This window comes from Chaetura pelagica, unplaced genomic scaffold (genome assembly GCF_000747805.2).
Source record: "Chaetura pelagica isolate M959 unplaced genomic scaffold, ChaPel_1.0 scaffold31, whole genome shotgun sequence".
NCBI classification, from domain to species: domain Eukaryota; kingdom Metazoa; phylum Chordata; class Aves; order Apodiformes; family Apodidae; genus Chaetura; species Chaetura pelagica.
The window spans coordinates 2,486,063-2,500,263 of record NW_009952481.1 but is presented as its reverse complement, the minus strand read 5'-3'; the positions used below and the strand labels follow the sequence as shown (position 1 = coordinate 2,500,263).

The 14,201-nt window shown below is 40.2% G+C and overlaps 1 protein-coding gene across 1 annotated transcript in view; it reads left to right on the top strand.

The window, feature by feature from the left end:
• Positions 1 to 14,201, top strand: part of SPEF2 (sperm flagellar 2) — a 129,990-nt gene that overhangs the window by 41,563 nt on the left and 74,226 nt on the right. The window contains 5 exon segments of the mRNA XM_010008757.1: positions 728 to 830; positions 7,543 to 7,795; positions 10,575 to 10,715; positions 11,752 to 11,831; positions 12,685 to 12,898. Of these exon segments, the coding sequence (XP_010007059.1) occupies positions 728 to 830; positions 7,543 to 7,795; positions 10,575 to 10,715; positions 11,752 to 11,831; positions 12,685 to 12,898 (791 nt within the window).

The following is a 14,201-nucleotide window of genomic DNA, read 5'->3' as shown; positions in this document are numbered from 1 at the left end:
TGCGGGGGCAGCCGGCTCGCCTGTCAGCGCGGGGGGCTGCCCCGGGGGATCGGGGCGGGGGTTCCACGGGGGACAACCCCACCCGACCTGCCGACCAACCCCCCCGTTCCCACTCGTCCAGATACCTCCTCAGGTAGGTCTTGAGTCTTCAGGTGCGAGACGCTGATTCTCGAGGTGAAGTTAACTTCCCTCAAAGCTCCCGGGAGAGACAGGGAGTTCAGGCTTCGTCTGCTAATGGGACTGTGGGGGATAAAGACATTACAGTAGGGTTGCAGATAAGTGCTTTGTTTTGAGTGGTAACTGGCGTGCAGACTTTGGAGACTCATTTATTTCTGCATGGAAGACGAGCACATCAGATCTAGCTTTTTTTTGTTTGTTTGTTTGCATTTTTTTTGCAGACAATGTGGTGATTGCCATTTACAGAGGCTGCCATGATCTCGATCACAATGATGACAAGGTTTACTTTTTAACACTAAAAAAGATAATTAAACGGCTGCCAGAGCTTATGTTGCAAAATAGCTACTCTGAAAGCAGATTTATTTGTGACTTGAAAACTAGTTACTGCTAGATTAATCTCCTAAAATTCCTTTTAATTATTCAATTAGTTTGGACTTAATAGAAGTCATTATTTTTATATCAAAACTAAGATTAATGTGTGCTTTATTTTAATTATCATGTTCTCTTGTTGGTATTTTTTTTAAACAACCAACAAAAACTCCCTATTTAGTTCCAGGGTCATTTTCAGAAGAATTTTCTACTGGCTACCTCCTAGGAGAACTTCTGCATAAATATGGACTTCAGGATGACTTTAGTCAATTTTCACAGAGCAGGTTAGTATATATGGATAACATGTCTCTTACAGAAATTAGACAAAGTATGTATTTTTTCAGTTAGGATTTGCTAATGCAGAGTGGGAAAGCCATCTAGAATTTACTAAGATTTGATGCATTTATCGGTAAGTCAAAAACTGCTTGTATTTGAAACATGGGTAACCTTTGTATTTCCAGAAAGATTAACCATACGACACATTTTGATTGTAATTAAGTTAGTTACACTAGTAGGCTTGACCAAAGTTTCAATTTCATCCTTCAAGGATGTCTCTTAAGATTGGAGATACTGGCACTGTCTTGATGAGCTGTTCAGAGCCAGGAATCCAGGAGTCTGGTTTGGTGGTGGTCATTGCATCTGCATTAAAAGGAAGATGGTGGAGGTGCATTGTGAGGCTCTGAGTATGTTTACAAGGAAACTGGTGCAATAACCACAATGAAGAACAAAAATAACAAACAGGACATTGAAAAAATCTGCAGATCTGTGAGCCTTGGTATGTTCATGAAACAATTCATAGGGTTCCTTGGCTTATGCTCCATTCTGGCAAGTGGTAGACCTTGGTAGCATGTATATCAAGTGTGCCAGGATCTACATCCTCTTCCTTTTTCTTCTGAACCTCTTCATGTTCTTTTCACTTTATCTATCTATCTATCCATCCATCCATCCATTTATCCATCTATCCATCTATCCTCTTTCCTATGCAAGTCTCACCAACTTGTAGGAGAGAGGTTTGAGCACAACTAACAGAGGCATCCAACAGTTTCACACAGCAGTTTTTGGGCTCTGCTTATAGATCTCTCAGTAATTTCAGGGATCATCAGAGGACTCAAGTTAACTCTTCAAGGAACTTTACAGTGTCTGCTGCTACTGGGAAAGCATAGCTTTTCTAGCAAGTTTTAGCAGCTTCCAACAAGTTCTGTACACTCTTCCTCATAAAAAGATGCTCTGAGGTCTTGTCCCCAGCAGACTTCTGAATGGAGAGGTGCAACTAGTGAAGATGCACTTCAGCAAGTACAGGGAAATTTTAGAAGGTCTGCTGAGACAGTGTATGTGTGCTCAGCAAAGGTGGTGGTACCTGACAGGGCATGATTCCCAGTAGCCACTGGAGCAACTACTCAGAATATCTGTGGTCTTAAGTCAGATTGCCTTGTGGGAAGGCAGGTACTTCTCCATGTCTGAGGCTGCAGGGAATGCTCAAAGTCTTTACTGAGCCTTGGGCAGAGGGAGATGGCTTTGTCTGCAGAGGTGTATGCTTGTGGAGGATCTATGTCACCAAGTAAAGCTGCTGCGGAAGAAAGTCAGTAGGCTGTTCAACATCACAGATGATGAGAAGGGGATTGACTTGATCTGCTCTGGGATGCTGCAGATACAGGAACCTGAACCCATACTGAGGTGAAGCAGACAGGACCTGTGCTTGTTGTCAGTTGGTAAATGGAGATGACTGGCAGCTTATGACTTCTGGCAAGAGAAGGAAGATTCCTGTTCTACCTGATGATCTGCAGCTTTCCAACAGGTTCTTTGCCTTGGTAGCAGATGAGATGCTGGTGCCTCAGTGCAACAAAGCCTCTGGGCTTGCTAAATCTGAACCACACAGGAGCAACAGGAAGAAAAGGTGAGGGATAGTAGTGGGAGACTTTCCCCTGTAGGACAAGAAGGCTCTTATCTGCTAACCTCATATGCCAGCTAGGGAGGTTCACTGCTTCCTCGAGTCCAGGACTACGGAGGCTTGTGCAGCCCTTGCAGTGTTACCTCTCCTGTTCTTCTATGTGAGCATCAAGGATACACCAGAGACACCTGGACCATATCAGGAAGCTGGCAGGGGAGATCATTAAGCCTCTGCCCATCATTTATTAACAATCTTGGTCAACAGGGGAAGTCCCAGATGACTCAAGGCTGGCTCATGTGATGCCTATCTACAGGAAGGGCCAGGAGGAGGATCTGGGGAATAACAGGCCTGTCAGCCTGACCTTGGTACCAGGCAAGATCATGGAGATACTCATCTTGAGTGAGCTCTCATAGCATAGGTTTATAAAAAGGAGGTCTTGCTTGACCAACCTTGCCTCTTTCTATGCCCATGTGGCCCACCTTCTGGATGAGGGGAAGGCTGTGGGCTTTGTCTGCATGGACTTTGGTAAAGCCTTTGACAGCTCTTCTACAGTGTTCCCCTGGACAAGCTGATGAATAGACAAGTGTACTCTTCATTGGGTAAAAAGCTCTGGATGGCCAGGCCAAGAGAGTTGTGGTACTCAGGGCCAAATATAGTTGGCCGTGAGTCACCAGTGGTGTCCCACAGAGCTCAGTTTTGGGGCCAGTCTTATTCAGTGTCTTTATCAGTGATGTGGGTGAGAAGATTGAGTGCTCCCACAGTAAGTTTGTAGATAACACCAATTTGGGTGGAAGCATTGATCTGCTTTCGGGTCAGAAGGCTTTGCAGAGGCACCCGGACAGGCTGGATCAATGGCCTGAGACCAATTGTATGAGGTTCAACAAGTGCTGGGTCCTGCACTGGGGTCACAACCACCCCAGGCAATGCTACATGCTTGGGGAGGAGTGGCTGGAAAGCTGCCCAGCAGAAAAGGTCCTGAGGATGCTGGCTGACAGACAGCTTAATGTGAGCCAGCGTGTGCCCAGGTGGCCAATAGCATCCTGACCTGCATCAGGAATAGCATGGCCCTGTACTCGACACTGATCATGCCCCTGTGCTGGGCACTGATGAGGCTGCACCTCGAGTACTGTATGCAGTTCTGGGCCCCTCACTACAGGAAGGACATTGAGGTGCTGGAGCAGGTCCAGAGGAGAGCAATGAGGCTGGCAAAGGGTCTAGAGAACAAGTCATATGAGAAGCAGCTGAGGGAGCTAGAGATGTTTAGTTTGAAGACGAGGAGGCTGAGGGGAGACCTCACGGCCTTCTACAACTACCTGAAAGGAGGTTGTAAGGAGGTGAGTGTTGGCCTCTTTTCCCAAGTAAATAACAATAGGATCAGAGGAAATGTCCTAAAGTTGTGGCAGGGGAGGTTTAGATTGGATATTAGGAAGAATTTCTTTACTGAAAGAGTGGTCATGCACTGGGACAGGCTGTCCAGGGAGGTGGTGGAATCACCATCCTTGGAGGTATTCAAGAAACGTCTAGATGTGGCACTGTAGGGCATGCTCTAGTGGTCGAGGATGTGAGGATTTTTGTGGGTGTTTCTTGGTGGAGTGTGTGTAGTTGTTTGTTCTTGTTTGGGTTTTGTGGGGTTTTTTTGTGCTGATGGTTGGACTCTGTGATCTCGGAGCTAGAGATGTTTAGTTTGAAGACGAGGAGGCTGAGGGGAGACCTCACGGCCTTCTACAACTACCTGAAAGGAGGTTGTAAGGAGGTGAGTGTTGGCCTCTTTTCCCAAGTAAATAACAATAGGATCAGAGGAAATGTCCTAAAGTTGTGGCAGGGGAGGTTTAGATTGGATATTAGGAAGAATTTCTTTACTGAAAGAGTGGTCATGCACTGGGACAGGCTGTCCAGGGAGGTGGTGGAATCACCATCCTTGGAGGTATTCAAGAAACGTCTAGATGTGGCACTGTAGGGCATGCTCTAGTGGTCGAGGATGTGAGGATTTTTGTGGGTGTTTCTTGGTGGAGTGTGTGTAGTTGTTTGTTCTTGTTTGGGTTTTGTGGGGTTTTTTTGTGCTGATGGTTGGACTCTGTGATCTCAGAGGTCCTTTCCAACCATGATGATTTTGTGGTTCTGTGATTCTGTGAGATCAGATGGAAGACCCGAAAGGGTGATGCTCTGCTGACTATTTGCCACAGACCACTTGAGCGGGAAGATGTACCTCAAGTTTTCTTGAGAAAACTGGAAGAATTATAATTTTCACACACCTCTGTCTGAATGGGAAACTTCAAATAAGTTATCTTCTGATGGAAGAGCAATACCACAAGGCACAGGCAATCCGGGAGGTTACTGGGTGCACTGATGATAACTTCCTGAGACATATGATTATCCTTCTTTCCTGAAGGAGGAAGATGTTCTACTAAACCTACTATGGATAAACAAGGAAAGCTGGGGACAGAATTGACTGCCGTGATTATGAGATGGTGAAGTTCAGGACTTTGTGAGGAGTCAACAAGCTAAATAGCAGCCTCACAACTCTAGACTTGAGGCTAGCAGACTTTGGCTTGTTCAGGCATCTTCTTGAAGTATCCTATGTAAAATGGTCCAGGATAGCGTATTGAAATTTTTTTTTTATTTATATTTTTTTTCCTAAGGATTATTTCCTCTGAGCTCAAGAGTGATCCATCTCAATATGAAGAAAACTAAGCAAAGGTGACAGGAGGCACAAATTAATGAAATAGGTGCTACTAACAAAATTTAGACATAAAAAGAAAACATGTAAGATGTGGAAGCAGAGTCAGGTGACCCAGGAAAAAACAGTGTCCAGGCATGGCTTTAGGAAAACCAACACCTATTAGGAATCAAAACAAGTGAGGGACATGGATGGTAACGACTATTACAAGTATCTCGACTGCGAACGCAAGGTTAGAGAAAACATGAGCCTACTGCTGCTTAGGGGGAGGGGTCAGGCTGACAGGAATCTCATGAAGTTCAGCAGTAGGAAATGCAAAGTCTGCATCTGTGGAGAAAAACCTCATGCATTCAATACCAGCTGGGGGCCAGCTGCCTTGAAATCAGCTTTGAAGAGAAGTGCCTGGAGACCCTGGAGGGGAACAAATTGTTAATGAGCTAACAACGTGCCCTTGAAGCAAAGTCCTGAACTACAATATAATATGGCCGTGGCGAGACCATATCTGGAGTGCTGTGACCAGTGTGGGACTCCCTAGTGCACAGCGAATATCACATAGTGGAGGTACAGAGAAAAGCCCAGATGAATACTAAGATCTTGGAGTATCTAGCATATGAGACAGAGGAGGACTGTATGTGGTCTTCTTTACTATGCTACTTCATGACTTTGTAAGTATAATGTGATGTGCTTAGCTTTCCTGTGTTTCCTTGTCTTATAATTACTGACATTGATGTTTTGACAACTGTTGAGAATTATGGCAATGATTTCTTAATTCCAATATATTTATCCTGTGCATTAAAAACAGTTACTACTCTGTAGTAGTAATCTTATTGTTCTTAAATTCTTCAGGATCTTGTGTCTGCCAAATCTAACCTAATATCTATCAAGTAATACTTTTCAATTTTTGAGTGTACTAGGAAGGAAAAGACTATTCTTCATGTATGATTTGGTAAACTGGTGTCACTTTAATGTGTTTTAGCACAGCCCAAGGCAAGATCTTACTTGTTGGGGTGATAGTGGGAGAAAAGTAGATTCCAGTTTTAGAATATGCAGCTGTAAGGCACTAACAGAAAAGAAGGTGGGGTCACAGTGACTAACTATTTAAGGTCAATTTAACTGTATTACCTGCTTTTGCTGTGCAGTTCTTTGACATGTAAGCAAGGGAATAATAATTGAGAAAGTGATACCACATTAAAAGGAATGCTGCTGGAAAACTTTTTCCAAATTTATTGTCCATATTTGAAAAGTGAAATATTGTAGTTTTCCCTTAAGACTTACAATGATCCTGAAATAACATTTACAGTGTTTTTCAATCATGAGGCAAGTTTATGAAATTTCATCTGATCTTAACAAAGAATAAAAAGTTAAGAGGTCATATCACCACAGCTTCTCAATGTGTGTGAGGTGATTTCTGACAATAGGGCTCACCTTAATCTTTGATAAATGACAAAAAGATATTTAATAGTTGTGAACTGCAGCTATACATGTTATACTTGTGTAAGAAACCAAGCATGAAGTATTAAAATGAGAAAAATGAGCTCCTGAACTGTTTCATTTAGGAATAAAGTGAATACTGTGTTACCAGAAGGTCTTAATTTAAAATTGGCCATTTTTTTAGAATTGTGCTGTTGCTTGGCTGACCTTGGAAACTTCTTTGTTCTTGTGAAGGAACTGTTGTGAACTCAAGTGATAAAGTAGTATAGAGAGCATGATTTTTTGACTCAGCTTGAAGTTACAGATTTGTTGGATGCACTTTGGTGTATTAACTGTGAAACACTGATAATCTATTGCTTTGGGGGTGTGGCCTATGTATCTACTAGTCTTGACTGCTTCTGCAGGAGAATCTACGTATCAAGAGAAGCATTAATCTGCAATCCACTATTTCAGTTTTGAATGTAAATTTTGCTCATCAAGACTATAGCCTCTGTTTTCAACACTACTACAACCCATCAGCCCGTTTTTTTTTAGTGGATCAGAATAGGTGTTGTGTGGGTTTATAGATTATATAGACTTTAAAAAATAGAGTTTCTTAGATTTTGGCTGGCAATAGTTCAAGTGTATTGATGTAGTCAAAACAGAAATTTTATTCTAATTCTTTGTATATTTTGTGGATGGTGTATCATTAGCTGTAATGAAGGGTAAACTTTTTCTGTCTGATGCACTTTGCGTGTGCATGTGTCAAGATTTATATAACCTAATGTGATCTTTTTTTTCTCTAAAATTATGGCTACTAGACCAATTCAGTTACATGCACTGCAGTGTAAAACCTAAGCCAAAGTGTGTATCACATTGCTTTAAGGAAATCCTCTGTGTTATTTTCCCCACTTTTATCTTGGTGTGGGATAAATGTCATGGCTATGCATATTGTTGCAAGTTGGAACTGAAAATTAGTTTATGTTATGATTTTTTGTTCTTGCTGTTTTTAATCATATAGGATTGCAAGTGCAAAACTTAACAATTTTTCTCGCCTGGAGCCCACACTTCATCTCCTTGGTGTACAGTTTGATAAGAATGTGGCCCAAGACATAATGACAGGACAGCGTGGGACTGCAACAAAACTTTTATATGAATTGTATATTGCTTTAGAAAAAATGAAAAAGGCAAAGCTCAGTGGAGTAGCCGTGGAAGCAATGAGACCTGCAGCAACTGCAAAGCTTCAGTCTATTGAAAGCGCTTTGTTTCAAGAGGTAAATAGACCAAATTTGTAGACCATACTGTGTTATCGGGATGAACAATCTTTACAAATCTATATATTGTGAATCAAATTCAGCTAGGTGAAATTTGACATTTTTTCTGACATTCTTCCTGAAAAATAGTCTACAAGCAGAAAGTTAACCAGCAAGTGCAAAGATAGTTCCAAACAGTCGAAACATATTTATGGATAACTTAAAGAAGATAGAGCAACTGAGAGTAGCTACTGTCAACAGATAAGTTGAGAATGACATTAGAATCATAGAGTAGTTGAGGTTAGAATGGACCTCTGGAGGTCACTTAATACATCTCTCTGCTCTAAGAAAAGTCATCTGGGGCAGATTGCTCAGGTCTTTGTCCAGTTGAGTTTTCAGTATCTCCAAAGGTGGAGACTTCACAGCATGTCTGGGCAAACTTTTTGTCACCCTTTCAGCATTTTTTTTTCCCTTCTTTTTTTGTTTAAGTTGAATTTCCTGTTATTTCAGTTTGAAAGAATAGACTGGTTCTATTGGAAGGGACCTATAGTGATCATGCAGTCCAACTGCCTGACCACATCAGGGCTGCTCAGAAGTTAAGGCATATTGTTAAAGGCATTGTCTAAGTGCCCCCTTAAACACTGACAGGCTTGGGGCATCAACCACCTCTCTAGGAATTCTGTTCCAGGATTTGACCACCCTCTTGCTAATAAATGCTTCCTAATGTTAACCTGGAATCTCTCCTGCTGCAAATTTGAGCCATTCCCACATGTCCCATCACTGGATAGCATGGAGAATAGAACAATACCTCCCTTTCCAGTTCTTCTCAGGAAGCTGTAAAAAGAAATGAGGTTGCCTATCGGCCTCCTTTTCTCAAACTAGACAAAGTTTGTCATGTTCAAATTCAAATCTGGATCTTCTTTTCAGTGGAGCTTGTCTTGCTTTTCTGAAAAGTATTCCACCATGCTTAAATGTTGTTCTGTGAACTTCAACACAAGAAAGCACAGTTTGAAATTACTATTGCAAAATTATGATATTTAAATAAGTTTCTTACTGTTTCTGACTCTTCATTACATCATGTTTATTTTTAGCGTGTGAAAACTTTAATACCACGTCAGACTGATTTGCAACTACAGCAGATTTCAGAGCATTTTGAAATAAAATCTAAGGCAGTAGAAGAGAAAATAGCTCGTATACGTATCATGGAACAACAGAAAGTTCAGAAGCTTCAAGAGGAACAAAGAGCCCAAGAAATTGAAAAGGTGACTACTTTTTATTGACTTCTGAAGAAGTATTTTCTTAATGTTGTGTACCTGATAACTTAAAGCCAGTGTGGATCCTTGTTAATTCTGTACTATACAGTCATGTTTTACAAAAACAGAAAAAAGGAGTATGCTGCAGAATTAATACATAGATAAAAAGCCAATATATTGTTATAAGGTCCTTACAATATTAATATTTTAAAATAACTTAATGTTAAATTAGTAGCATCTGCATATTGTCATGCATGTAAAACAGTTATAGATTTGGAAACAAAGTGTAAATTTCACGTTACGTGTTTAAGGTGTCCTTGTAAAAATGGTTTGTGACCTTCTTTGTTTATAAAGAAAAGATGTTTTAAGGGTTGTTCAAATGCAGGAAGAAGACACAGGGAAGGGGACCCATACTGGGTATGGCCACAGAACACCTTGTAACTCTCTGCAGCTATTCTGATAGTGTAACAAAGATAAACCAATGTCTTAAGATATGGGAACATTCATGCAAAGTACAGCCTGTAGTTTATATAGAGGAGCTAACCACCTATCCAATGGGTGTTGAGCCACAATGGAAACGAAGTTGACTAGTTTGAGATGCATTTTATTCAGCTAATTAAGGAAAATCACTCTTACTGTAGTTACTTAGCTGTTCGATAGCTACTGCATGAACAAGAATGAAAATATATTCTCTTCATGTATCCAGAAAAGAAAATACACTATTCAGCTTTCAAAATAAATTAAAAAAAAATAATTTAGTATCCTATTTGATATATTAAATATTTATTTTTTAACTTTCTTTGACTCTTTGTAAAAAACTTATTTTCCAGTCAGTACAACCTATAACTGCATGCATCTGTAGTGCACTTTAACCAGTGTAATTTACGTCTTTGTTACTTCTAGGTCATCTGAGACTTATTGTTCAGTGCCAGTATTATCTAATATTCTCCATTTTTCTACCAGGAAATTGGTATTCTCAGAAACTGTGCTGAATTCTGAGCTAGAATTTAATACGAGCTCTTAAATGCCTATGAGGCACTGTACACAAGCTGGAATTCTTTAGAGATATGCTTCTACTGCACCATTCTATTTGTTAATGGGGTCATAGCATATATACACATGCCATTTTCTGATAATGTTACTTTAAAAATATCTCTTCATCTTCAAATACTGATAACATATACTAGCATAATTCTAAGCTGTGAAATTACTCTGAATATAGAATGATACTTTAATTTTCCACCATCTGTTTAATAATATAAAAATGGTAATTTATGAGTATACTGGATGTGAATATCCTTACAACAATGTTTAACTACAGGCAGAGGAGGAATTTTTAAATTTTTTTTTCTGTCATGGTATTTGTTATCCACTTTAAGAGAAGTCATTTGCTCAAGCCTGAAGCCCGCTAGGCTTTTCTGCTTTCTTCCTAAAATATTTTTTCCATGTGGGTTAATTATTTCATAGATAAATAGGTAGCATATTAGAACCATATGGTGTATTTTGTTTCAACTCAAGTACCTGAACACATGATGTTGAATATTCAGCATCGCATAGGAAGAAGACGACAAAATGAAATAATGGCCAGGATTCAAGCAGCTGTTATACAGGTTCCAAAGCCACCACCAAACCGCACCATAAAATCTATTGAAACCAAAATGTTTTTAAAGAAGAAAAGAGAAGCAGAGGTAACTATCACCTATATTGTTTTAATGTTAGTTATATTAACTTGCAAAACACATGGTGTTCTGGGAATATTTAAACTTACAGATACTGTACTTGTACCATCCAAAAGTTGCTGATACAACTGTTAAAATTATACAGTAGAGTCAACCAGTGAAAATTTGGCTTAAATATGAGTTATGATCAGGGTTCTGCATTTGTTACTTAGGAAGCATTTGTTTTAATATAAGACAAAGTTCTTGAAAAAATCCAGTAGTTAGGTACTAATTAGTTGCTAACAGTGTTTTAGCTTCTACTCGACTACAATATGTGAAATAATAGCATTAATGTTTTGTTCTCATTTATGCATAATGAAGCTTTGCACCACACTGTATGAACCCTTATGTAACACAGTATAAATCTGTCTGCTCTATCAAAACTTTTAACAGTTGAAATTAGTCTCAGAAGAAATCAAGAGATTATGACAGTGCACTGATTAAAAAAATAAATAAATCTGTATTACTTAGTGCTCAAGAATACTTACAGTTCATTAATCATATTGTCATCAGAAATCCAAACATTAGCTTGCTTTTTTTTTTTCAACTGCACAACTGAGACAGATACATTTAAATGTAGAGTACAGGAACATAGTTGCCTGAGTAACCATCAGGGATTAATTCAAACTACTAAATCTAAAGCAGATCATAGGCTACATCTTGTTTCAGATCTCTGCATGGTGGGATGCTAGAGTCCTAGGTAAATTCAGAATTACCAAGCAGAATAAACAGCTGCAAAAACTTAGGATTTTCTGTCTGGCAGACATAGATACAGCTTAGAAAGGGAGGGAGGAAAGAAAATAAAAGGAGGCAGGAAAGGAAAAGAAGAAGGAAACAGTCTTGCCTTTTTTCTTGATCTAGTTGATACTTAATATAGTTTCAGTGTAAATATTTCTGTTTTACTAATATGTCATAAAAATAATTCCCTAATACTTACTCTATTGAACCTTGCTTATGATCTTTTCTGAAGAGAAAAGAAAGATTAGATTTTGTGTTATTCCTTCAGGACACATACAAGGAGATGAAAATGTTTGAGAAGTCTATGGCTAGAAATGCCTTTGCAGTACACAGCCAAGTCACTGACAGGTAATACTTGGATACCATATTAAGTTTAGACAGGATTCTACCTCAAGTGCCTTCTATGGCTACATGAAAAAGTGTTATGGCTTGTTTATCTTAAACTGTGATTTTCTTTCAAGTGATTGTCCCACTAGCACTGCAAATATTCTGGCACTGTTACAGTGCTCTTACCTTACCTATAGTTGTAGTATGGGTGTCGTATATGCAATAACAAAGGGCACAAAGTGCATCTCTTCTTCTATGTTCATTTCAGTTATTGAGTCTGTAAGGTTAGTTAGAATTGCTGAGAGAAGAGAATGGTTCTGGACTTAGATACATAGCAACACATTTCAAAGAAGTAACCTTTCTCCTTAGAGTTTTGTTATCTGTATGTTGATTAATTTGTGAATAAGTTATAGCCATTCTGTCCCCTTTAGTGACATGTATGCTGTACTCAGAAGAGGTCATGCTCAGGCACGGTGCTGTGGATACGTCTGTGTATAAACAACCTGTGATTAATGATTTTGCAAAACTGCACTCAGAGTATATGGATATATTAAAGAGTAACTGATCTTCATTTGATATTCTGTGAGCCACCCTAATTTCTTGTTTCTGAAGAGATTTGGCTTCATACTAGCATGTGAACTAATTGTCAGACTAATTGGCTCAAGTCAGTGCTGGAGCCCTGCAGGACTTGGTGGTGAATTGGGGGTGCAAGGGCATTGAGAAGTAGCTGCAGTACCTACAGAGTGCTGGCCAAAATAGTTCTGCTGTGTATTTGTCAGACTAGCACATAACTACAGAGGGATCTCTATAAAAACACCTCCAAGAACTTTATGATTTCTGTAAAGTGAGTGACATGTTTTATCTTTTCAATTAGTGGCACACAAGAATTGGAAACACAGAAGCTGGAAGCAACAACCTTAGAAACTACAGCACAGACAGCAAGTGAGCTATTAAGTGTTTATTCAGATGATGAATACATAAAAAAAATTCGTAAACGTCTGGAGGAAGATAAGTTTGCTAGAGAACAACGAGAAAAGAGACGACGAAAAATGCTAACGGGACAGTTAATGGCCCATGAAGCACAGGAGGTGAGAAAATATTTGCTGAAGTATATAACCCATGAATAACTAGTAAGCTAAAAAGGTGCTTACAGATATAAAAGAACAGTATTTTTTGAGCTTTAAATACATGTTATAGGAGACAAAGGGAGGTATGTACACGTATCTCTGAAAATAATTTTTTGTGCTAACCGTTGTCTTTCCTTGGAAAATATGGAAAGGTGCCCATTCTTTTTCACCACCTTTATGTCATACTTCATCCTTACAAATCATAAAAGATCAAATAAAGTCAGCAGAACAAAAAATCATCTGAACAATCACCTTTTATTTTCTACCTTTCCCTCTCTACCCTGCCCAAGGTGAACTTTCATAGAATCATAGAATCATTAAGGTTGAAAAGGACCTTAAGGATCATCAAGCTCTACCCCCCCTGCCATGAGCAGGGACCCCTACCACTAGATCAGGTTGCACAAAACCTCATCTAACCTGGCCTTAAAAACCTCCAGGGATGGGGCATCAACAAACTCCCTGGGCATGCCATTCCAGTTCCTCACCACCCTTACAGTGAAGAATTTCTTCCTAATATCTAACCTAAATCTCTCCCCTCTCAGTTTAAAACCATTACCTCTTGTCCTATCACTGCCCTCTCTGGTGAAAAGCCCCTCCTCAGCTTTTCTGTAGCCTCTTCAGGTACTGGAAGGTCTCCCTGGAGCCTTCTCTTCTCTAGGCTGAACAGCCCCAACTCTTTGAGCCTGTCTCCATAGCAGAGCTGCTCCATCCCTTCAGTCATCTTGGTGACCCTTCTCTGGACTCTCTCCAACACCTTCATGTCTTTTCTGTGCTGAGGGCTCCAGAACCGTACACAGTACTCCAGGTGGGGACTCACCAGAGCAGAGTAGAGGAGCAGAATCACCTCCCTGGCCCTGCTGGCTACACTTCTTTTGATGCAGCCCAGGACACACAATTGGCTCTTTGGGCTCCAGCACACACTGACGGCTCATGTCAAGCTTCTCATCTACTACCACCCCCAAGTCCTTCTCCTAAGGGCTGCTCTCCAGCCATTCTCCCTCCAGCCTGGATTTGTGCCTGGGGTTGCACTGACCCAGGTGCAGGACCTTGCACTTGGCCTTGTTGAACTTCATGAGGTTGGCACTGGCCCACCTGCTGCCATTTGGACATTGAGCCATTGACCACAACTCTCTGGCTACAGCCATCTAGCTAATCTCTTAACCACTGAGTGGTCCATCTGTCAAATCCATGCCTTGTCAGTTTGGAGACCAGGATGTCATGTGGGACAGTGTCAAATGCCTTGCACAAATCCAGGTAGATGACA